We start from the raw sequence: 27679 nt of genomic DNA, 5'->3' as shown, positions 1-27679 counted from the left end.
CCGGGTTAGGGGAAGGTTTGGCTGGCATGGATGTCCTTGTCCCATCGCGCTCTAGCAAATCCTGTTGCGGGCTGGGCGCATCCACGCTGACGCGTTCACAAGATATATGGTATTTCCTCTGACCACGGTGCGGCTGGCTTCCGGGTTAAACAGGTGTTGTGTCAGGAAGCAGTGTGGCATGGTTACGTTGTGTTTCGAAAGACGGACGGCTCTCGACCTTCGCCTCTCCCGAGTCTGTAGGTGAGTTGTAGCGATGAGACAAGACTGTAACTACCAATTGGATACAACGAAATTGGGGAGAAAGGGGTAAAAAATAATAATGTATATATATATATATATATATATATATTAGTAACACATCCATGGCCACATTTTGAGGTTACTGTAACAATAAATGTCTTATGTAATCATAGAAACTGTCTGTGGACATCTTCATTAATTGCTGAAAGAATTTGAACAGAATTTCAAATGGCATTGATCACTTGCAAGATGTACTTAATGTAATCTCAACAAACCGCACATCGGGTCATTTGGTTGCACTATTAGATGTACTTAATGTAATCTCAACAAACCGCACATCGGGTCATTTGGTTGCACTATTAGATGAAGCACAACACATTAAGTTGTTGTATAAATACAACATAGCTGACATTGTATTCCTATTTCAACTTGGTTGTGCTTGTAGATGGTTGAAAGCGCAGTGATGACACATTGGGAATTCAGCAAACTTGCCTGTATTTTTTTAGTGGGTGACGACAGGTTGGAATCTCATTGATCAACGTATCTACCTAATATTACCCAATTCTCCACATTGAAATGAAGTGGTGTTCCTAGTGGGATACTTTGCCATGGCAACACAATTTGTTTACTGCAGCATAGTTCAGCGCATGTCGGCATACAGCAAGTATTGTTATTCAAGTCAAATTACATTTTGATATTTGGGGAATTTTAGATTCTCCCTGTTTTTTTTTCTTTCTTGGGGGGGGTGATTGTTAGATATCAAAGATCTTATTGAAAAATCTATTAGTCCATTATACCCCCCCAATCATCATCATCAGATTCTGGTACAGGTGAGCCACAATAAAGATTCTGGTACAGGTGAGCCATAATAAAGATTCTGGTACAGGTGAGCCACAATAAAGATTCTGGTACAGGTGAGCCACAATAAAGATTCTGGTACAGGTGAATCATAATAAAGATACTGGTACAGGTGAATCATAATAAAGATTCTGGTACAGGTGAATCATAATAAAGATTCTGGTACAGGTGAATCATAATAAAGATTCTGGTACAGGTGAATCATAATAAAGATACTGGTACAGGTGAATCATAATAAAGATTCTGGTACAGGTGAATCATAATAAAGATTCTGGTACAGGTGAATCATAATAAAGATTCTGGTACAGGTGAATCATAATAAAGATTCTGGTACAGGTGAGCCACAATAAAGATTCTGGTACAGGTGAGCCATAATAAAGATTCTGGTACAGGTGAATCATAATACAGATTCTGGTACAGGTGAATCATTTGTCTCAATAATTACCGGAATTATCTAGTTCAGTTGGGCCTACAGTTCTGATCAGCTGTGGCCAGGCAAACCCTATCATCCAACATTGCACCCTATTCCCTATATAGTGTTCTACGTTCCACCAAGACTGCACTTGTCCAGTTTCCAACACTAGTCACTGTCACCACACTGGACTGGTTAGATTCTCAATTGGGAATGCTGGGATATAAATACTACTGTGCCTGGCTCTGGCAGAGAAAGGTCTGTCCCAAATGGTATCCTATGCACTACTGTTGACCAGGGCCCTTAAGACTCTATATAGGGAGTAGGAGTCCATTTGGGACACAGGAGGTGTCCACATTTCTGCTGGGAACTGGGTGTATCTGTGGTGGCCTGGCTTTCCGAGGGGTCACTGGCTGGTTGGCTGACTGCTTTCTAGGGTCACTGACTGACTGCCTGTCCCTCCCTGTGTATCCATCTCTGTCTGGTTCAGTTTACTGCCACAGTTTACTCACACACCTGACTGACCAGTATGCTGGTCCCTTCACCTACTGTATCACACACCTGACTGACCAGTGTGCTGGCCCCTTCACCTACTGTATCACACACCTGACTGACCAGTATGCTGGCCCCTTCACCTACTGTATCACACACCTGACTGACCAGTATGCTGGCCCCTTCACCTACTGTATGAAAGGTTCACACACCTGACTGACCAGTATGCTGGCCCCTTCACCTACTGTATCACACACCTGACTGACCAGTATGCTGGCTCCTTCACCTACTGTATCACACACCTGACTGACCAGTATGATGGTCCCTTCACCTATCACACACCTGACTGACCAGTATGCTGGCCCCTTCACCTACTGTATCACACACCTGACTGACCAGTATGCTGGCCCCTTCACCTACTGTATCACACACCTGACTGACCAGTATGCTGGCCCCTTCACCTACTGTATCACACACCTGACTGACCAGTATGCTGGCCCCTTCACCTACTGTATCACACACCTGACTGACCAGTATGCTGGCCCCTTCACCTACTGTATCACACACCTGACTGACCAGTATGCTGGCCCCTTCACCTACTGTATCACACACCTGACTGACCAGTATGCCCGCCCCTTCACCTACTGTATCACACACCTGACTGACCAGTATGCTGGCCCTTCACCTACTGTATCACACACCTGACTGACCAGTATGCTGGCCCCTTCACCTACTGTATCACACACCTGACTGACCAGTATGCTGGCCCCTTCACCTACTGTATCACACACCTGACTGACCAGTATGCTGCCAAATTAGTTTGCTAGTTTGCTGCTTCAGTGTCTTTAGATAGTTTTGTCAGATGTTACTATGGAATACTGAAGTATAATTACAAGCATTTCATAAGTCTCAAAGGCTTTTATTGAGAATTACATGAAGTTGATGCAAAGAGTCAATATTTGCAATGTTGACCCTTCTTTTTCAAGACCTCTGCAATTCTCCCTGGCACTGTCAATTCAATTATGGGCCACATCCTGACTGATGGCAGCCCATTCTTGCATAATCAATGCTTGGAGTTTGTCAGAATTTGTGGGTTTTTGTTTGTCCACCCGCCTCCTTGAGGATTGACCACAAGTTCTCAATGGGATTAAGGTCTGGGGAGTTTCCTGGCCATGGACCCAAAATATCGATGTTTTGTTCCCCGAGCCACTTAGTTATCACTTTTGTCTTATGGCAAGATGCTCTATCATGCTGGAAAAGGTATTGTTCGCCACCAAACTGTTCCTGGATGGTTGGGAGAAGTTGCTCTCGGAGGATGTGTTGGTACCATTATTTATTCACAGCTGTGTTCTTAGGCAAAATTGTGAGTGAGTCCACTTCCTTGGCTGAGAAGCAACCCCACACATGAATGTTCTCAGGATGCTTTACTGTTGGCATGACACACGACTGATGGTAGCGCTCACCTGGTCTTCTCCGGACAAGCTTTTTTCCGGATGCCCCAAACAATCGGAAAGGGGATTCGTCAGAGAAAATTACTTTACCCCAGTCTTCAGCAGTCCAATCCCTGTACCTTTTGCAAAATATCAGTCTCTGATGTTTTTCCTGGAGAGAAGTGGCTTCTTTGCTGCCCTTCTTGACACCAGGCCATCCTCCAAACGTCTTCGTCTCACTGTGCATGCAGATGCACTCTCACCTGCCTGCTGCCATTCCTGAGCAAGCTCTGTACTGGTGGTGCCCCGATCCCTCAGCTGAATCAACTTTAGGAGACGGTCCTGGCGCTTGCTGGACCTTCGTCACAACAATTGAACCACTCTCCTTGAAGTTCTTGATGATCTGATAAATAGGTGATTTAGGTGCAATCTTACTGGCAGCAATATCCTTGCCTGTGAAGCCCTTTTTGTGCAAAGCAATGATGACGGCACGTGTTTCCTTGCAGGTAACCACGGTTGACAGAGGAAGAACAATGATTCCAAGCACCACCCTCCTTTTGAAGCTTCCAGTCTGTTATTCGAACTCAGTCAGCATGACAGAGTGATCTCCAGCCTTGTCCTCATCAACACTCACACCTGTGTTAACGAGAGAATCACTGACATGATGTCAGCTGGTCCTTTTGTGGCAGAGCTGAAATGCAGTGGATTGTTTTTTGGGGGATTCAGTTCATTTGCATGGCAAAGAGTGACTTTGTAATGAATTATTTTAATCCCAGGCCCCCGTCCCGGCAGGACTTTTGGCTTTTGGTCGTCACTCATTGTATATAAGAATTTGTTCTTAACTGACTTGCCTAGTTAAATAAATAAACATGCTCGCTCGCACCTTCACCTATCACACACCTGACTGACCAGTTGACCCCAGGTACAGTACACACACAGCTGACTGACCAGTTGACCCCAGGTACAGTACACACACACAGCTGACTGACCAGTTGACCCCAGGTACAGTACACACACACTGCTGACCCCAGGTACAGTACACAAAGACACCTGACTGACCAGTTGACCCCAGGTACAGTACACACACACCTGACTGACCAGTTGACCCCAGGTACAGTACACACACACACTGACCTGACTGACCAGTTGACCCCAGGTACAGTACACACACAGCTGACTGACCAGTTGACCCCAGGTACAGTACACACACAGCTGACTGACCAGTTGACCCCAGGTACAGTACACACACACAGCTGACTGACCAGTTGACCCCAGGTACAGTACACTGACTGACCAGTTGACCCCAGGTACAGTACACACAGCTGACTGACCAGTTGACCCCAGGTACAGTACACACACACACAGCTGACTGACCAGTTGACCCCAGGTACAGTACACACACACAGCTGACTGACCAGTTGACCCCAGGTACAGTACACACACACACAGCTGACTGACCAGTTGACCCCAGGTACAGTACACACACACAGCTGACTGACCAGTTGACCCCAGGTACAGTACACAGTTGACCCCAGGTACAGTACACACACAGCTGACTGACCAGTTGACCCCAGGTACAGTACACACACACAGCTGACTGACCAGTTGACCCCAGGTACAGTACACACACACACAGCTGACTGACCAGTTTACCCCAGGTACAGTACACACACACAGCTGACTGACCAGTTGACCCCAGGTACAGTACACACACACACAGCTGACTGACCAGTTGACCCCAGGTACAGTACACAACACACAGCTGACTGACCAGTTGACCCCAGGTACAGTACACACACACACACTGACCAGCTGACCCCAGGTACAGTACCAGCTGACTGACCAGTTGACCCCAGGTACAGTACACACACACACACACAGCTGACTGACCAGTTGACTGGTACAGTACACACACACACACAGCTGACTGACCAGTTGACCCCAGGTACAGTACACACACACACACAGCTGACTGACCAGTTGACCCCAGGTACAGTACACACACACACAGCTGACTGACCAGTTGACCCCAGGTACAGTACACACACACACAGCTGACTGACCAGTTGACCCCAGGTACAGTACACACACACACAGCTGACTGACCAGTTGACCCCAGGTACAGTACACACACACACAGCTGACTGACCAGTTGACCCCAGGTACAGTACACACACACACAGCTGACTGACCAGTCCCCAGGTACAGTGTACACACACACACAGCTGACTGACCAGTTGACCCCAGGTACAGTACAGTGTACACACACACACAGCTGACTGACCAGTTGACCCCAGGTACAGTACAGTGTACACACACACACAGCTGACTGACCAGTTGACCCCAGGTACAGTACAGTGTACACACACACACAGCTGACTGACCAGTTGACCCCAGGTACAGTACAGTGTACACACACACAGCTGACTGACCAGTTGACCCCAGGTACAGTACAGTGTACACACACAGCTGACTGACCAGTTGACCCCAGGACTGACCAGTACCCCAGTGTACAGTGTACACACACCTGACTGACCAGTTGACCCCAGGTACAGTACAGTGTACACACACACACAGCTGACTGACCAGTTGACCCCAGGTACAGTACAGTGTACACACACACACAGCTGACTGACCAGTTGACCCCAGGTACAGTACAGTGTACACACACACACACACAGCTGACTGACCAGTTGACCCCAGGTACAGTGTACACACACACACAGCTGACTGACCAGTTGACCCCAGGTACAGTGTACACACACACACAGCTGACTGACCAGTTGACCCCAGGTACAGTACACACACACACACAGCTGACTGACCAGTTGAACCCAGGTACAGTACACACACACACACACAGCTGACTGACCAGTTGAACCCAGGTACAGTACACACACACACACAGCTGACTGACCAGTTGACCCCAGGTACAGTACACACACACACAGCTGACTGACCAGTTGACCCCAGGTACAGTACACACACACACAGCTGACTGACCAGTTGACCCCAGGTACAGTACAGTGTACAACACACACAGCTGACTGACCAGTTGACCCCAGGTACAGTACACACACACACACACAGCTGACTGACCAGTTGAACCCAGGTACAGTACCACACACACACACAGCTGACTGACCAGTTGAACCCAGGTACAGTACACACACACACACAGCTGACTGACCAGTTGACCCCAGGTACAGTACACACACACACAGCTGACTGACCAGTTGACCCCAGGTACAGTACACACACACACAGCTGACTGACCAGTTGACCCCAGGTACAGTACACACACACACAGCTGACTGACCAGTTGACCAGGTACAGTACAGTGTACACACACACAGCTGACTGACCAGTTGACCCCAGGTACAGTACAGTGTACACACACAGCTGACTGACCAGTTGACCCCAGGTACAGTACAGTGTACACACACAGCTGACTGACCAGTTGACCCCAGGTACAGTACAGTGTACACACACACACAGCTGACTGACCAGTTGACCCCAGGTACAGTACAGTGTACACACACACACAGCTGACTGACCAGTTGACCCCAGGTACAGTACAGTGTACACACACACACAGCTGACTGACCAGTTGACCCCAGGTACAGTACAGTGTACACACACACACACACAGCTGACTGACCAGTTGACCCCAGGTACAGTACAGTGTAACACACACACACACACAGCTGACTGACCAGTTGACCCCAGGTACAGTGTACACACACACACACAGCTGACTGACCAGTTGACCCCAGGTACAGTGTACACACACACACAGCTGACTGACCAGTTGACCCCAGGTACAGTGTACACACACACACACAGCTGACTGACCAGTTGACCCCAGGTACAGTGTACACACACAGCTGACTGACCAGTTGACCCCAGGTACAGTGTACACACACAGCTGACTGACCAGTTGACCCCAGGTACAGTACACACACACAGCTGACTGACCAGTTGACCCCAGGTACAGTACACACACACAGCTGACTGACCAGTTGACCCCAGGTACAGTACACACACACAGCTGACTGACCAGTTGACCCCAGGTACAGTACACACACACAGCTGACTGACCAGTTGACCCCAGGTACAGTACACACACACAGCTGACTGACCAGTTGACCCCAGGTACAGTGCACACACACAGCTGACTGACCAGTTGACCCCAGGTACAGTACACACACACAGCTGACTGACCAGTTGACCCCAGGTACAGTGTACACACACAGCTGACTGACCAGTTGACCCCAGGTACAGTGTACACACACAGCTGACTGACCAGTTGACCCCAGGTACAGTACACACACACAGCTGACTGACCAGTTGACCCCAGGTACAGTACACACACACAGCTGACTGACCAGTTGACCCCAGGTACAGTACACACACACAGCTGACTGACCAGTTGACCCCAGGTACAGTACACACACACAGCTGACTGACCAGTTGACCCCAGGTACAGTACACACACACAGCTGACTGACCAGTTGACCCCAGGTACAATACACAGACAGCTGACTGACCAGTTGACCCCAGGTACAGTGCACACACACAGCTGACTGACCAGTTGACCCCAGGTACAGTGCACACACACAGCTGACTGACCAGTTGACCCCAGGTACAGTACACACACACAGCTGACTGACCAGTTGACCCCAGGTACAGTACACACACACAGCTGACTGACCAGTTGACCCCAGGTACAGTACACACACACACAGCTGACTGACCAGTTGACCCCAGGTACAGTACACACACACACAGCTGACTGACCAGTTGACCCCAGGTACAGTACACACACACAGCTGAGGAGAGTCTTATGTCCAACAATAAAACAATTAAATAAACTTTTTTTTCTTTAATTGCTCAGAACTGCTATTAGTCATTTTGGAAAAAGGCTCTTACAGATTGACTGATGCTCGTAATTGACAAGTATTGTGATAATATTGTATCGTGAGGTTCCTGCCCTATAATCCATAAACCTAGGCTAGTTGTTGAAGATAAAAACCTGCATAATCCCTATTGGACAGACCTACGTAACACAAATTGACCATCTGACAAAATGACTTGCGATTTTAGATCTGGGATAGCGAGATTAAAGTGTTTAGCTAATGTATTGATTTAGTTACAAAAGTTACAGCCTCAGCCCACGTACCAAATCAGAGTGACTTGACTCTGATGACAGCGCTAACTTCCGTATTAGAATAGAATGTGGGTAACAACCAATGACAGCACTTAATACTAGAATGTGGGTAATAACAGCCAACAATGGCGCTGTATGTTATAATGTGGGTAAAAGCATGTCTTTGGTAACAGTCAGATTTATGGTTACTGAACCAACTGTCTGAGGCATAGGTTTAATCAAATCAAGACACACAACCACATATTTTGCTGTGATTAAGTTTATTATCTCAAACTTTCTGGTCTATTTTGATTCTAGGCCTTTTGTCTAATTTCTTTTTTTTTTTTCTTTACCCCCAAACTGGTTTTGCAATTTAAGATGACCAAATATTACACAATTCGCTGTGTGCAATTCTCTTTCGCTGAACTATGAATATTGTATTGTACAACCATCTCATGAGTTAGCTGTATCTATTGTCAGTAGGGGTGCGTGTGTAAAATCACTGAGGAAGCCAAGCCAGTAACAAAGCCATATTCCAACCTATGTTGTCATAATTGTGTGGTTTGTTCTATAACCCATTTCTTCATATGTCACTGTAATATCCAATAAGGCCGTGACAACACACAGTGGCAGAATAAATTCAACGACACCTACCTTTGTTTCATCACAAAACCGGAGAGCCACATCTGTCCGGTGAAGTCCACAAAGCAAATATTGCATGTAACAAACAGTTGTATCAGCTGCGGTATGGTCAAGCAAGTTCATGTTTTCCAGAGGTTACTAAACAACTAGTGCTTTAGAACCACAGAGTTACCATGAGTCAGCACAGAGACAACAGGAGCCCTGCCTTCGCTATTCCTCCACCATTTCAACATCAAATCAACAGGGCTATACATGCTTTGTTTAATACACTGAAAACAAACTTAAAGATACCAAAAACAATTTAGTCCAATCAATGTTGCTAAATACAGTCATTTGTAAAAAGCTGAACTCTGAGACGTATATTAGTTGCAGAGCCTAACTGATCATGAATTAATTAACCCCAAAAATAATAACTTTACATGAATAGGATAATAGATCATGTGCTCATTCTGGTTATTCCTCTAAAGTGGTTGGTTGTTGAATATTGGTTAATAAAGTCCATAGAAATGAGATGGACAGCACACCAAAAAATGTCTTGAGTTAGACAATTTATTTTTGGTATGCTGTCCTTAACTTAGTTCCGTCTCTAATCAGTTTGTTTGTCTCTTCCCCTGAAGTCTCCAATGGGATCTGCTCCAGTAAGGACATCCGGAACAACGTGACCAACCTGCGCTCCCTGGAGAACTGCACGGTCATCGAGGGCCACCTGAAAATCATCCTCATGTTCAAGACCAAGCCCGAGGACTTCAGGGGTGTCAGTTACCCAAAACTGACCGTGGTCACAGACTTTCTGCTCCTGTTCAGGGTCTACGGTATGGAGAGTCTCAAAGACCTCTTCCCCAACCTCACTGTGATCCGAGGTAACAACCTGTTCTTCAACTACGCTCTGGTCTTCTTTGAAATGCTGCAGCTCAGGGATATCGGTCTCCATAGCCTGATGAACATCACCCGAGGAGCGGTGAGGATCGAGAAGAACCCAGACCTCTGCTACCTCTCCACCCTGGACTGGTCCAAGATCCTGGATACGGTGGAGGACAACTATATTGTGTCAAATAAGAATGACAGGGAGTGCGGGGATGTGTGTCCCGGGGCGCTGGCCAAGGGCAAGGCTACCTGTCAACAGACCACCATCAATGGGAACTTCAACGAACGTTGCTGGACGCACAAGCACTGCCAGAGAAGTAAGACACTGGGTTCTTTTATTATTATATTTTTAAATTGTATTTATCCTGGAAGTTCCATTGAGGTCAGAAGGCCTTTTTTTTACGAGGGAGATGATGGTGGGAGTGTCTTTTAAATGCATGTAAAAATTGCACACTAGGAAAGATGATGATTGACCTTGTGGTTGTTGTCTTCCTTTTCTGCAGTTATTTCCATTTTGCTCTGTTGTCCCTGCCATAACTTGCTGTGCACAGGGCTTCCACTGGTTATTTATGAGGGAGGGAGAGGGAGGGAGGGAGGAGAGAGAGAGAGAGGGAGGAGAGGAGGGAGAGAGAGAGAGAGAGAGAGAGAGAGAGAGAGAGAGAGAGAGGAGAGAGAGAGAGAGAGAGAGAGAGAGAGAGAGAGGGGAGAGAGAGAGAGAGAGAGAGGGAGGGAGAGAGAGGGAGAGAGAGAGAGAGAGAGGGAGAGAGAGAGAGAGAGAGAGAGAGAGGGAGAGAGCAGGAGAGAGAGAGAGAGAGAGAGAGAGAGAGAGAGAGAGAGAGAGAGAGAGAGAGAGAGAGAGAGAGAGAGAGAGAGAGAGAGAGAGAGAGAGAGAGAGAGAGAGAGAGAGAGAGAGAGAGAGAGAGAGAGAGAGAGAGAGAGAGAGAGAGAGAGAGAGAGAGAGAGAGAGAGAGAGAGAGAGAGAGAGAGAACTTAATAATCAGAGACCCAGTCTCCAGGGAAGTCAGATTACGGAGAAGAGTTGTTGGAAAGTGAGGTGTGTGCGAGTCAGACAGACAGGCAATGCTGCTGTGGTCTTGCCAAGGAACACACACTCTCTCTCTGTCTGTCTGTGTGCTCTACTAGACCTGAGAGTGTTGTTGTCTAGTCAGACATGACCTGTACAGAGACTCTGTAGTGGAGTCTAGAGATGCACAAACACACACTTACGCACAGGTGTTGATGTCATTTCCTGAGTGTAGACAGGCTGACAGACTAGTAGCTACTGAACCTGAGAAACCTTCATTACCTCCCAAATTGCACCCTATTGCCTCTATACATAGTGCACTACTTTTGACCACGGTCCATAGGGTTCCATTTGGAACCTGTACTCCTGCCTGCTGCTGAGGCGGTTTCTCCTTCTGAAGTGGGTTTGCTGTAAAACCAGGATTAACACTGTCGGCCTGTCAGCAAATCCGCTTTCAGCCTGAACTGAAAGCGAATAATGTAACGTAAAGGTCTAACTAGGGCTGGGCGATATGGCCAAAATATCATATCACAATATGTTTTGTTTTTTTAATGTTTTTGGATAATAAAAGTTCTAAATATGCTTTATGAGTAGCTCATGACCTTAGGGTGGCAACACATACATTATAAGTGATTTCAATGGGGCTTTGTCCATTCTGAAGTATTATACTGTTTCAACTTCTTATGGCTGGGAGCAGTATTGAGTAGCTTGGATGAATAAGGTGCCCAGAGTAAACTGCCTGCTACTTGGGCCCAGTTGCTAATATATGCATATAATTAGTAGATTTGGATAGAAAACACTCTACTCTGAAGTTTCTTAAACTGTTTGAATGGTGTCTGTGAGTATAACAGAACTCATATGGCAGGTGAAAACCTGAGAAAAAATCCAACCAGGAAGTGGGAAATCTGAGGTTTTGTAGTTTTTCAACTCATTGCCTATCGAATATACAGTGTCTGTGGTCATATTGCATTTCTTTTTTAAATTTTTTTTTTTACCTTTATTTAACCAGGCAAGTCAGTTAAGAACACATTCTTATTTTCAATGACGGCCTGGGAACAGTGGGTTAACTGCCTGTTCAGGGGCAGAACGACAGATTTGTACCTTGTCAGCTCGGGGGTTTGAACTCGCAACCTTCCGGTTACTAGTCCAACGCTCTAACCACTAGGCTACGCTGCCGCCCGGCTTCCACTAGATGTCAACAGTCTTTAGAACCTTGTTTGATGCTTCTATCGTGAAGGAGGGAGGAATGGGAGCTGAATGAGTCAGAGGTCTGCCAGAGTGCCATGAGCTGACCACGCGCGTTCACGTGAGAGGTAGCTGCGTTCCATCGCATTTCTTCAGTCAAAGGAATTCTCCGGTTGGAACATTATTTAAGATTTATGTTAAAAACATCCAAAAGATTGATTCTATACTTCGTTTGACATGTTTTTACGAACTGTAATATGACTTTTCGTCTGAACCTTTGCCTGGACCTGCCCGTGCGTCGTGAGTTTGGATTGTGTACTAAACGTGCATACAAAAGGAGCTATTTGGACTTAAATTATGGACTTTATCGAAGAAATCAAACATTTATTGTGGAACTGGGATTCCTGGGAGTGCATTCTGATGAAGATCATCAAAGGTAAGTGAATATTTATAATGTTATTTCTGACTTCTTTTGACTCCGCAACATGGCGGATATCTGTATGGCTTGATTTGTTTTCTGAGCGCTGTACTCAGATTATTGCATGGTGTGCTTTTCGGTAAAGCTTTTTTGAAATCTGACACAGATTTAAAAAAATATCTTATCCTTTATTGTGAAAGGATAGGAACCAAAGTGTTGGTCAGTGTTTCCTAGGCCAATCCTATAATCTTGGGCTATGTTAAATGTTTTCTCTTACTTCATTTAGCTAATATATTCATGCTTCGCCTAATCCTCGTTGGTTTAGATGATACTATTGCACAAACAACATGCTGATCTAGGCCTTTATTTTAGCCACAACTTGCTAAGAAAAGACAAACTAGCTATTTGCAGACTGTAAGATACACAAGCTAATAGTGTAATTATAGAAGGCTTGTGGATTTATTTAAAGAAGCATTGTTTACATCAACATCTCGTTGCATCTGCTGAATTGACCATGCAGACTGATGGTCTGTGTCCTTTCAGCCATGACCTTCTACTGTAAATATGAATGAACTACGTCTCAAGATTGAGTTGTGTTTTGCTGTTTAACGCCTGTTGTTGTTATGACCAGTCTCTTGGTATAATTTTGATTGGGGCTCATAGGCTAGTGTTATGATGAGCTAGCCAATGGATGTCTGAATGAGCTCAATATCTGAGCAGGGCACAAGGGCATGCCTCTTTCTCTCTCCTCTCTGGCTCTCCTCCCTCCATGTTGTGTGGTTAGACCTGGGGCTTAACATATCTTTTCATGCTTTAGTGAAAGCAGGCCTGAAACCACAGGGTCGACACCACAAGACCACAGAGCCTGACTCACTACTGAGGCAGTTTGCTACTATTTATTCAAACAGCTGAAACCAAACATAGGTCAAGTCAAGGTTAATAAGGAACCACAGACTCTAGATTGAGTACAGACTGGGGTGGGATATGTTCATTTAAAATAAAGTAGTGCACTGAATAGGAAATAGGGTACTAAATAGGGAATAGGGTGCCATTAGTGTTGTACATTTTGCGGAATATTCAGAGGTGGAAACTTTCCGTGGGAATGAATGGGAATTAATATTAATAATTGATTTGATTTGATTTAATGGGAATTAATATTAATACCATTTAAATGTAGATGTTTTTTGCATTGGAAATATCTACCATATCACATGGAGGCAGAAACATTAAACCTTTTACCTTACCATAAGTAGACATAATTGCAAATGATTAAATCCTTCCAAAAGAAATTAAAAAACATTTTAGTTACGAATTATACTTGAATTAAATACATTGACTCTTCACATGAGATGACTCCACTGAACAACAAAAGAAAGGGAATATTGAATGATCCCCAATGATCCATCACATCTTCCAAAAAACATTTTCAACATACACCTGTAAAATGATAGTCTAGAAACTAAAGCTTTGGTTGTCTTCCTCTCAGGCTTCCATGACTTCTCCCTGGACCTCCTCAATGTCCACCTCTTGAACATGACTGAGGCTTCATCTTCACAGTCACTTTCCAACCTTATTGAGGATGGCTCGTTGTCAGGCTCGCAAAGCCCAAAATTTGCCCAGATGCCACCAATTTTTCAACCCTTGTATTGGTCAGCCTTTCCGTGCTTTGGTGTGTGTGTTCCCAAACAAGGACCAGTTGCGCTCTGAGGCGGCTGATGTTGGTGGGATTTGGAGGATAATGGAGGCAACGGGGGAAAGACACTCAAATCCACAAAGTCCCTTCCACCAGGTGGCTGATGAGATATGTTGGCATGACTGCCGTATTACATCTCCATCCCAAAGCCCTTGCTTGGAAGTGTACTTCGCCAGACTGCCAAGAACCTTGCCCTCATCCAGGCAAAGGTGACGAGACACGGTAGTGATGACACCATAGTCCTGGTTGATCTCTACACCAGACAGGATGCTCTTGTCAGCATACTTGGGGTCCAACATGTACGCTGCGGCGTGTATGGGCTTCAGGCAGGAGTATTAATGGTTTTTGATGTATTTGACTGCAGTTTCCTCTGCTTGGAGCAACAGTGAAGTGGGCAGGGCAGTACGGATTTCTTCTCTTACATCTACAAGCAGAGTCTGAACATCAGACAGGAGGGCATTATCTCCCTCTATCCGTGCAATGGCTACTGTTATAGGTTTCAGGCTGCTAACCACTCTCTCCCAAAATACATCATCCAGGAGGATCCTCTTGATAGGGCTGTCCATATCGGCAGACCGTGATATGGCCATTTCTTGGAGAGACTCCTATCCCTCCAGGAGACTGTCAAACATGATGACAACACCACCCCCAACGGGTGTTGCTGGGCAGTGTCAATGTGGTGCTCTTATTCTTCTCACTTTGCTTGGTGAGGTAGACTGCTGCTATAACTTGATGAGTCTTCACATACCTAACCATTTTCCTTGGCTCTCTTGTAGAGTGTATCCATTGTTTTCAGTGCCATGATGTCCTTGAGGAGCAGATTCAATGCATGAGCAGCACAGCCAATGGTGTGATGTGAGGGTAGGACTCCTCCACTTTAGACCAAGCAGCCTTCATGTTCGCAGCATCGTCTGTCACCAGTGCAAATACCTTCTGTGGTCCAAGGTCATTGATGATGGCCTTCAGCTCATCTGCAATGTAGAGACCGGTGTGTCTGTTTTCCCTTGTGTCTGTACTCTTTTAGAATACTGGTTGAGGGTTGGAGAGGATGTAGTTAATTATTCCTTGCCCATGAACATTCAACCACCCATCAGAGTTGATTGCAATACAGTCTGCTTTATGATTTGCTTGACCTTCACTTGAATTCTGTTGAACTCTGCATCCAGCAAATGAGTAGATAAAGCATGTCTGGTTGGAGAGGTGCATGCTGGGCGAAGAACATTCAGAAATCTCTTCTAATACACATTGCCTGTGAGCATCAGAGGTGAACCAGTTGCATACACAGCTTGATCAAGACATTCATCAGCATTCCTCTGACTACGTTCCTCCATTGAGTCAAAAAACCCTTCTGATTCCAGGAGGACCGTGAGCTGTTACTATCGATAAGGTGTCTGATTTTTCACCTCAAATAGAAGTAGAGGGACTTTTGTCAGAGGTTGCTTGTTCTGAGCGCTGAGGGAACTTTATGCACTTGGCCTGATGACTCTGCATCTTTGTTGCATTCTTCACATATGATTTGGCACAGTATTTGCAGATGTACTCAGCTGCAGTGAAACGTCTCCACACATCAGATTGTGCCCGTGGCATTTTCCTGTAAAGATTATAATTTTTTTTTTGTATAAAAACAAATACAATTCCATGTACAGATAAATAGTTAAGCAGTTAGATTAAACAACTCCTTTGTAAGATAAATGTTTTAAAATAAAACATGTAGGGAAACTGGTGAATTAACACACATCAGTTAGTGTCACGAGAATTTTGCTATCTCAATGGTTTAACTCAACTATCACTCAAGCTTTGACCAAATCCCAGAGGTTGTAAGGCTCTGGTTAATGAAGAATTAGACAAAGTCTCAGATTCTGCAATAGATCAATACTTTATTCAGAGAGCGCTCTGTCCCTCAAATGCAGAGCCAGTCCCTTTATACACACATACACACACAATTTCTTGTGTGGGTTGCAATTCCATTGAATTGGGGATAGTTTAACCAAAATATGCCACAAGACCTAGAATTGCCTTATGTGTATCCCACAACAAAGGTTAATTGATATAAGCTAACTTTTCTTTATGAATTTAAGCAAAATTCCCCAAATTCCAGGGCTTAACCTTTTGTAACTAGGGGGCAGTATTTTCATTTTTGGATAAAAAACGTTCCCGTTTTAAACAGGATAATTTGTCACGAAAAGATGCTCGATCAACTGTGCATATAATTGACAGCTTTGGATAGAAAACACTCTGACGTTTCCAAAACTGCAAAGATATTGTCTGTGAGTGCAACAGAACTGATGTTACAGGCGAAACCCAGATAAACATCCAATCAGGAAGTGCCGCATTTTTTGAAACCCCCTCATGCCAATGACTCCTTATATGGCTGTGAATGTGCTACGAATGAGCTTACGTTTTCTACGTATTCCCCAAGGTGTCTACAGCATCTTTTTACGCATTTATGTTGAAGAATAGCCGTAAGAGACCACATTTAGCAAGTGGTCACATGATGGCTCCCGCAGAAAATCTTGCGTAAAGTACACAAGTAGCCATTTTTCCAATCGCTTCTTATGAGAAACCAATTGTCCCGACAGATATATTATCGAATTGTTATGTGAAAAACACCTTGAGGATTGATTCTAAACAACGTTTGCCATGTTTCTGTCGATATTATGGAGCTAATTTGGAAAAAAGTTTGCCGTTGTAGTGACCGCATTTTATCTAACTGGGAGTCTCCTGAGTGAAAACATCCGAAGTTCTTCAAAGGTAAATGATTTAATTTGATTGCTTTTCTTATTTTTTGTGAAAATGTTGCCTGCTGCCAGCAGAGCCTAGCATAGCATTATGCCATGATAAACTTACACAAATGCTTGTCTAGCGTTGGCTGTAAAGCATATTTTGAAAATCTGAGATGACAGTCTGATTAACAAAAGGCTAAGCTGTGTCTAAATATATTTAATTTGTGATTTTCATGAATAGGAAGATTTTGTAGAAAGATTTATGTCCGCTTCGTTATGCTAATTAGTTTGAGGCTATGATTACGCTCCCGGATCCGGGTTTGATTGTCACAAGAAGTTAAACTTCTTGCCGATCAGTGGGACACTAGCGTCTCATCTCGACAGCTTCCGGTGAAATTGCAGAGCGCGAAATTCATATTACAGAAATAGTAACATTTAACATTCATCAAAATACGAGTGTCATACATCAGTTAAAAGATTAACTTCTTGTTAATCCAGTCGCTGTGTCAGATTTCAAAAAGGCTTTACGGCGAAAGCACACCATGCGATTGTCTGAGGACAGCGCCTAGCACACAAAAGCATTAAAAACATTTTCCAGCCAGTCAGATGCGCCACGAAAGTCAGAAATGGCGATAAAATAAATCACTTACCTTTGAGGATCTTCTTCTGTTGGCACTCCAAAAGGTCCGAGCTACATCACAAATGGTTGTTTTGTTCGATAAAGTCCTTCTTTATATCCCCAAAAACTCAGTTTAGCTGGCGCGCTTCATTTACTAATCCACCTGTTTCCCTCCTTCAAAATGCATACAAAATTAATCCCAAACGTTACCCAATAAACTTCTCCAATCAAGTCAAACGATATTTATAATCAAACCTCGGGTACCCTAATACATAAATTCTAAAAATTAAGATGGAGAATCGTTACTGTCATTACCGGTGATAAACAACAAAGTACGCGCATTCACCAGTACGCGTAACAAACACTACAGCCAAAATGAAAGCCACTTAGAAAAACTTCAAAATCTAGCTCATTTTTCCAAAAACAAGCCTGAAACTCTTTCTAAAGGCTGACATCTAGTGGAAGCCCCAGGAACTGCAATCTGGGAGGTTTTCTCCTTCATATTAAAAATGACAGCCATAGGAATCAATGGTGGTCTGAATTTTTTTTCTTTTCTGAATGGTTTTCGCCTGCCATATCAGTTCTGTTATACTCACATACATTATCTTAGCAGTTTTAGAAACTTTTAGAGAGTTTTCTATCCACATCTACCAATTATATGCATATCCTAGCTTCTGAGCCTGAGTTAACAGGCAGTTTACTTTTGGCACGCTTGTCATCCAGACGTCAAAATACTGCCCCCTCTCCCAAAGAGGTTTAAGAGCTGAAAAGACTGCAGCCATCCCCTCCGACGCCATCATTGCGATAACCATACCATAACACTAGTGTTCCAGTGTTGTGGTGATCCAGTGTTATGGTTACCTTGTGTTATGGTGAGCCAGTGTTCCAGTGTTATGGTGATCCAGTGTTATGGTTACCTTGTGTTATGGTGAGCCAGTGTTGTGGTTACCTTGTGTTATGGTGTTCCAGTGTTATGATTATCTTGTGTTATTGTGAGCCAGTGTTTCAGTGTTATGGTTACCTTGTGTTATGGTGAGCCAGTGTTCCAGTGTTATGGTGATCCAGTGTTGTGGTTACCTTGTTATTGTGAGCCAGTGTTCCAGTGTTATGATGTTCCAGTGTTATGATGTTCCAGTGTTATGGTGTTCCAGTGTTATGGTAAGCCATTTGTTATGACGAGCCAGGGTTATGGTGAATCAGTGTAATTGTGAGCTATTGTTCCAGTGTTATGAGCCAGTGTTCCAGTGTTATGGTGAGCCGGTGTTATGGTGAGCCGGTGTTATGGTGAGCCGGTGTTATGGTGAGCCGGTGTTATGGTGAGCCGGTGTTATGGTGAGCCGGTGTTATGGTGAGCCGGTGTTATGGTGAGCCGGTGTTATGGTGAGCCGGTGTTATGGTGAGCCGGTGTTATGGTGAGCCGGTGTTATGGTGAGCCGGTGTTATGGTGAGCCGGTGTTATGGTGAGCCAGTGTTCCAGTGTTATGGTGAGCCAGTGTTCCAATGTTATGGTGAGCCAGTGTTCCAGTGTTATGGTGTTTCAGTGTTTCAGTGTTACGGTGTTTCAGTGTTATGGTGAGCCAGTGTTATGGTGAGCCAGTGTTATGGTGAGCCAGTGTTATGGTGAGCCAGTGTTATGGTGAGCCAGTGTTATGGTGAGCCAGTGTTATGGTGAGCCAGTGTTATGGTGAGCCAGTGTTATGGTGAGCCAGTGTTATGGTGAGCCAGTGTTATGGTGAGCCAGTGTTCCTGTGAGCCAGTGTTATGGTGTTCCAGTTTTATGGTGTTCCAGTGTTATGACTGTGGTCCATATTTAATTCACTCTGGACATGGGGACTTCTCTCTCTCTCTCTCTCTGTGTCTCTGTCTCTGTCTCTCTCTGTGTCTCTGTCTCTCTCTCTCTCTGTGTCTCTGTGTCTCTCTCTCTCTCTCTCTCTCTCTCTCTGTCTCTGTCTCTGTCTCTGTCTCTGTCTCTCTCTCTCTCTCTCTCTCACTTTATCTCCCTCCCACTTTGTCGCTCTTTCCCTCTCTCTCACCAGTACAAAGTGAATTACACTGAGGACTGTTACAATGTTGGATGGGTGTTGTTACAATCTTGATGTGTTGGGGTGAGTACAGAGAGAGTCAGATCAAGTGAGGTCAATGGTGATGGACCGTTATGGAGTTTCCAAATTTACCCTCATGGACGTCACACACAGACACACACCTGCCCCCACCAATCAGTGGACTGTAGGCCGGTCAGGGACGGTCAGAGACGGCTGTACTGTAAGAACATCCAGCATAAATCACCTAGCCTGTGTGTCTGTGGGATGTCTATTGTTTTGGCTAGTTGCTAGGTAACAATGGAGTTACATGGTGGTGGAAGGGTGGATGTGTACACAACTGTAGAAGGTTAGGTCACTGTGTGTGTGAGAAGTGTCTGTGGGAGACACTTCTTTCCCCCCTGTGGTCGCCGGCGGCCTCCACACATCCCAGTCAAGTTAGTTTGGTGCCAAGTTTTCCCTCCTGGAACAATAGCTTTCCAAGAAGTTCACACAGCGTTTCGTATGATCGTTTCCTGTCTCTGAGGCCACTTCCTGTCCAAGGTTATGAATGGACCCACGGAGCCGAGCTAGGGCCGTCTCTCTCTCTCCACAGCACTGCTGCCATACCGACGAACTCTTTTACAATCAAAACACTGCTGCCATGTGACCCCGCAGAGGTCAGTGAGAGGACAGACTACTGGAACTAACCAGGCAGAGAGGACTAAGTTTCCTTTTGAGGAAAAGCAAACGGTATCTAACCAGCTAGTTAACATGTTAAAGGCAGACAGACAAATTACAAGACCGGAGGAGCAAGGACAAACTAATTTACCAGCCAGTTAAACACGTATATAGAGAGAGAACTAACTAGCTAATTAGTTTAACTGCTGTTATCCGGAGAAATTCCAAATGTATTTTATTCAGAGGGAAAAAGTATATTGCAGAAAAATGTAGGCTACTGAGTTTTCAGTAGTCAACAACACTAATCCGAAGTGCATTTATCATGAGTTGTTAATCCCAATGCTAATTCCAGGAATGTTTAAATCACATTGCATTCTGCTGACTGACTTAGTTGTTGAAAAGCAACGTGTCGTTCTTTTGGAAAAACGGATTTAGTGGGAATCAAAGGAATGTTAGCCTAGTTATTGGGTTTTTACCTCTAGAAGCCCCCCTGGGCGAAGAAAGGCCTTGTCTCTTTGATGTGTTTCTGACATGTGGAGCTCTGGTGAGCCAATTTCAACAGCCCTGCCAGGCGCATATACGCGTGTGTGTGTGTGTGTGTTCATTGCCCTGCCTGCCGTAGAGCTCCCGACTCGTCCTCACAAAACATGACACGTGTTTCGAAAGCCAAGCCAGCCCTGTCCTCATGCCACGATATGAATCACTCTCGCTACTTCTATTTCGGTCTCGATCTCTTTATCTCGCTCTATAATAACAAGCTGACTGGCTGTTAGAAACACCACTACGAACAGAGAACAAGCTGATTGACTGTTAGAAACACCACTAGGAACAGAGAACAAGCTGATTGACTGTTAGAAACACCACTACGAACAGAGAACAAGCTGATTGACTGTTAGAAACACCACTAGGAACAGAGAACAAGCTGATTGACTGTTAGAAACACCACTAGGAACAGAGAACAAGCTGATTGACTGTTAGAAACACCACTAGGAACAGAGAACAAGCTGATTGACTGTTAGAAACACCACTAGGAACAGAGAACAAGCTGACTGGCTGTTAGAAACACCACTACGAACAGAGAACAAGCTGATTGACTGTTAGAAACACCACTAGGAACAGAGAACAAGCTGATTGACTGTTAGAAACACCACTAGGAACAGAGAACAAGCTGATTGACTGTTAGAAACACCACTATGAACAGAGAACAAGCTGATTGACTGTTAGAAACACCACTAGGAACAGAGAACAAGCTGATTGACTGTTAGAAACACCACTATGAACAGAAACAAGCTGATTGACTGTTAGGAACAGAGAACAAGCTGATTGACTGTTAGAAACACCACTAGGAACAGAGAACAAGCTGATTGACTGTTAGAAACACCACTAGGAACAGAGAACAAGCTGATTGACTGTTAGAAACACCACTAGGAACAGAGAACAAGCTGATTGACTGTTAGAAACACCACTAGGAACAGAGAACAAGCTGATTGACTGTTAGAAACACCACTAGGAACAGAGAACAAGCTGATTGACTGTTAGAAACACCACTAGGAACAGAGAACAAGCTGATTGACTGTTAGAAACACCACTAGGAACAGAGAACAAGCTGATTGACTGTTAGAAACACCACTAGGAACAGAGAACAAGCTGATTGACTGTTAGAAACACCACTAGGAACAGAGAACAAGCTGATTGACTGTTAGAAACACCACTAGGAACAGAGAACAAGCTGATTGACTGTTAGAAACACCACTAGGAACAGAGAACAAGCTGATTGACTGTTAGAAACACCACTAGGAACAGAGAACAAGCTGATTGACTGTTAGAAACACCACTAGGAACAGAGAACAAGCTGATTGACTGTTAGAAACACCACTAGGAACAGAGAACAAGCTGATTGACTGTTAGAAACACCACTAGGAACAGAGAACAAGCTGATTGACTGTTAGAAACACCACTAGGAACAGAGAACAAGCTGATTGACTGTTAGAAACACCACTAGGAACAGAGAACAAGCTGATTGACTGTTAGAAACACCACTAGGAACAGAGAACAAGCACCACTAGAACAGAGAACAAGCTTGACTGTTAGAAACACCACTAGGAACAGAGAACAAGCTGATTGACTGTTAGAAACACCACTAGGAACAGAGAACAAGCTGATTGACTGTTAGAAACACCACTAGGAACAGAGAACAAGCTGATTGACTGTTAGAAACACCACTAGGAACAGAGAACAAGCTGATTGACTGTTAGAAACACCACTAGGAACAGAGAACAAGCTGATTGACTGTTAGAAACACCACTAGGAACAGAGAACAAGCTGATTGACTGTTAGAAACACCACTAGGAACAGAGAACAAGCTGATTGACTGTTAGAAACACCACTAGGAACAGAGAACAAGCTGATTGACTGTTAGAAACACAGAACAGAGAACAAGCTGATTGACTGTTAGAAACACCACTAGGAACAGAGAACAAGCTGATTGACTGTTAGAAACACCACTAGGAACAGAGAACAAGCTGATTGACTGTTAGAAACACCACTAGGAACAGAGAACAAGCTGATTGACTGTTAGAAACACCACTATGAACAGAGAACAAGCTGATTGACTGTTAGAAACACCACTAGGAACAGAGAACAAGCGGATTGTCTGTTAGAAACACCACTAGGAACAGAGAACAAGCTGATTGACTGTTAGAAACACCACTAGGAACAGAGAACAAGCTGATTGACTGTTAGAAACACCACTAGGAACAGAGAACAAGCTGATTGACTGTTAGAAACACCACTAGGAACAGAGAACAAGCTGATTGACTGTTAGAAACACCACTAGGAACAGAGAACAAGCTGATTGACTGTTAGAAACACCTCAGTCTGGTGCTGCGTTGCTATATAAGTCCTCGCAGTTCATTTCTCGGTTCACTTCCCTTTAGTCTCGTAACGAAACCAGAAACTTGTCTTTTGATACCAATACCAGGTTTAGTATCACGGTACTCGATACCATCACGGTACTCGATACCGAAACGATACTCGATACCATCACGATACTCGATACCATCACGACGATACTGAAACGATACTCGATACCATCACGATACTAAAATGATACTCGATACCGAAACGATACTCGATACCATCACGATACGATACCAAAACGATTCTCGATACCATCATGATACTCGATACAGAAACGATTATCGATACAAAAACGATACTCGATACCATCATGATACTCGATACCATCACGATACTCGATACCAAAACGATACTCGATACCATCACGATACTCGATACCAAAACGATACTCGATACCATCACGATAATCAATACCAAAACGATTCTCGATACCATCATGATACTCGATACAAAACGATTCTCGATACAAAACGATACTCGATACCGAAACGATACGCGATACCAAAACGATACTCGATACCATCACGATACTCGATACAAAAACGATACTCGATACCATCACGATACGATACCAAAACGATTCTCGATACCATCATGATACTCGATACAGAAACGATTATCGATACAAAAACGATACTCGATACCATCATGATACTCGATACCATCACGATACTCGATACCGAAACGATACCGAAACGATACTCGATACCGAAACGATACTCGATACCATCACGATACGATACCACGGCAAAAAAACAAGACGTATTAACCATTTGATGAAGTTGCTGGTAATAGGCTTCACACGGAGTTGGCCATCTTTCTCATGTGGAATGCCTATTTATCTTACCATTTTTACCGATTCTGCATGCCAGTTATGGTTTTCCTAGGCACCTTTTGGTGGAACAGTTTCATTTAATTTATAATAATGTCTTCGTATCTCAAAATCATTGTCCTGTGGTTAATCAAAATTCTATATCGAAATTAAAATGATACAAATCTAAAAAGTAACTTCCATTGCCAAGTATGTAAAAATAGACTACATAAATCAAACAACCAAAAACATTGCAGCCTGCAGGTAGAAAATATACTGATAAAAAAATATAAAAAAATCCTATAAATAACATGTAACCTTTTATATTTAACTAGGCAAGTCAGTTAAAAACAAATTCTTATTTACAATGACGGCCAACACTAGCCAAACGACGCTGGGCCAAATGTGTGCCGCCCGATGGGACTCCCAATCATGGCCGGTTGTGATTCAGCCTGGATTCGAACCAGGGTGTCTGTTGTGACGCCTCTAGTACTGAGATGCAGTGTCTTAGACAGCTGCACTCAGGAGCTGTCTGCAACAAACTTGAAACATTGTATCAACTATTAACTTGGACTGCCTGAAGCTTGCACTAGTGAACTTGCAACATTGTATAAAATATTCTGGGCCCTCGGGGAACCGCAAGGGACAGACACAGCTGTAGGCTATTTGCGCAAGGGATAAGAAGTAATCGGGTAGCCCTAATGTATTACTTTCCCACTGGATCAGAGTATGAAGTGTTTCCCTTTCACACGGAGTGGTTATTTTTCAAATACTTTGAGGAACTTTTGTCATTCTCAATGGATGTTACTACGGTCTTTGTTTGCTTGCTATTTTAGGTGGTGAAAACATTACTTTGAGAAGCGCCACGGGTCGTTAGTGGTGGTGCGTTAAGCCACGGGTCGTTAGTGGTGGTGCGTTAAGCCACGGGTCGTTAGTGGTGGTGCGTTAAGCCACGGGTCGTTAGTGGTGTTGCATTAAGCTAATCAAAAATACTATCAGATCCCCAAATGGACACACATTTTTTTGTGTGCAGGCCAAGTAGCGAAAAGGCTCACTTCTATGTGTCGGCAGGTGTGCGTCAACATTGACGGGAGCGCTCCAAACAAAAGACTGACTAAATTGACAAAACACAGAATGAAATAAACCAAAACCTGAATCTCACAAGTGTTGCATATGTTTGCAGAGCGCACAACCATGTGTCCACTCCGACAATTAGAAAGGTAAGACTGGAATAATATGTCGAATGCATTCACCTCTCTAGGATAGGGGACGCTTGCGTCCCACTTGGCCAAAAGCCGGGGGAAATGCAGCGCGGCAAATTCAAATAAAATGATAAAATCAAACTTTCATTAAATCACACATGTAAGATGCTGAATTAAAGCTACACTCGTTGTGAACCCAGCCAACATGTCAGATTTTTAAAAGGCTTTTCGGCGAAAGCATAAGAAGCTATTATTTGATGATAGCACAACAGTAAACAAAGGAGTTAGCATATTACAACCCTGCAGGCGCTACACAAAGTGCAGAAATAAAATATAAAACATGCATTACCTTTGACGAGCTCCTTTTGTTGGCACTCCAATATGTCCCATAAACATCACAATTGGTCCTTTTGTTCGATTAATTCCGTCCATATATATCCAAAATGTCAATTTATTTGTCGTGTTTGATACAGAAAAAAACAGCTTCCAATTTGTGCAACGTCACTAAAAAATATCTCAAAAGTTGCCTGTAAACTTTGCCAAAACATTTCAAACTACTTTTGTAATACAACTTTAGGTATTTTTAAACGTTAATAATCGATCAAATTGAAGACGGGTCTATCTGTGTTCAATACAGGAAGACAACAATCTACTAATAATAAGCATATCTTATATTCTTGGCATGAGTAGCAGGAAGTTGAAATTGGGCACGCTATTTATCCAAAAGTGAAAATACTGCCCCCTATCCCTTAAGAAGTTAACAGAAATGACCTTAACAAATATGGAGAGATACAGTGCATTCAGAAAGTGTTCAGACCCCTTGACTTTTTCCACATATTGTTACGTTACAGCCTTATTCTATAATGTATTAAATCAAATAAATTCCTCATCAATCTACACACAATACACCCCAGAATGACTAAGTGAAAATTTGTTTTTTAGAGATTTTAGCAAATGTATTAAAAATTAACACCTTGTTTACATACTTTCTGATGAAACTTGAAATTGAGCTCAGGTACATCCTGTTTCCATTGATCCTCCTTGAGAAGTTTATACAACTTGATTGGAGTCCACCTGTGGTAAATTCAATTGATTGGACATGATTTGGAAAGGCACAAACCTGTCTATATGAGGTCCCACAGTTGACAGTGCATGTCAGAGCAAAAACCAAGCCATGTTGAAGGAATTGTCCACAGAGCTCAGAGACAGGATTGTGTCGAGGTACAGATCTGGGGAAGGGTACCAAAAAATGTCTGCAGTATTGAAGGTCTCCAAGAACACTGGCCTCCATCATTCTTAAATGGAAGAAGTTTGGAACCACCAAGACTCTTCTTAGAGCTGGCTGCCTGTCCAAACAGCAATCAGGGGAGAAGGGTCTTGGTCAGGAAGGGCAGTCAGGGAGGTGACCAAGAACCCAATGGTCACTGTGACAGAGCTCTAGAATTCAACTGTGGAGATGGGAGAACCTTCCAGAAGAACAACCATCTCTGCAGCACTCCACCAATCAGGCCATTATGGTAGAGTGGTCAGGCAGAAGCCACTCCTTGGTAAAAAGGTACATGACAGCCCTCTGGGATTTTGCCAAAAAGCACCCAAAGACTCTTAGACCATGAGAAACAAGATTCTCTGGTCTGATGAAACTAAGATTGAACTCTTTGGCCTGAATGCCAAGCGTCACGTCTGGAGGAAACCTGGCATCACCCCTACGGTGCGGCATGGTGGTGTTAGCATCCTGTTGTGGGGATGTTTTTCAGCAGAAGGGACTGAGAGACTGGCAAGGATCGAGGGAAAGATGACGGCAACACATCAATTCTAAGTGATTTCATTGGGTCGTTCTTCGTTCTGATTTGTTTTATACTGTTCAACCAAATGTAAAACAAATTCATTTTCATCAATTTCTGCATTTCCTGCACTTTTGTTGTAATTTCCACACTGTATCACGCAGGGCTGCAAGATATGGTCCAAAAAACAAAGCCTGGTTAATTGGTAAACTGTTGGAATCATGGAAATTATGTATTGGGAATATAATGGGCAGCACCTTGAATGCATTGTTGTTTGACATGACAGCAAATTAATAAGGCAGGGAAGAATTATTGACAGGGTAGGAACAAATGTGTTGGTCAGTGTTTCCATGGGACCCTAATTAGATATTGCGTTACATGTGTTCTTACCTGATGTAGCTAGCTAACGTATTCATGCTTCGCCTATTCCTCTCTGATTTAGAAGATCCCATTGCACAAACAGGCTTAAAAAGTGAAATAAATCAAATCTCGGCCTACACCAGCGCTGGTACCCGTCT

The 27679-nt window shown here is 44.0% G+C and overlaps 1 protein-coding gene across 1 annotated transcript in view; it reads left to right on the top strand.

Annotated features, from left to right (window-relative positions):
* LOC112260900 (insulin receptor-like) overlaps positions 1-27679 on the top strand; it is a 149958-nt gene that overhangs the window by 29173 nt on the left and 93106 nt on the right. The window contains exon 2 of the mRNA XM_042329090.1: positions 9841-10404. Within this exon, the coding sequence (XP_042185024.1) occupies positions 9841-10404 (564 nt within the window). The remainder of the gene's footprint in view (positions 1-9840; positions 10405-27679) is intronic.

This window comes from Oncorhynchus tshawytscha, linkage group LG10 (genome assembly GCF_018296145.1).
Source record: "Oncorhynchus tshawytscha isolate Ot180627B linkage group LG10, Otsh_v2.0, whole genome shotgun sequence".
Taxonomy (NCBI): Eukaryota; Metazoa; Chordata; class Actinopteri; order Salmoniformes; family Salmonidae; genus Oncorhynchus; species Oncorhynchus tshawytscha.
This window is presented reverse-complemented; position numbering and strand designations above follow the sequence as displayed.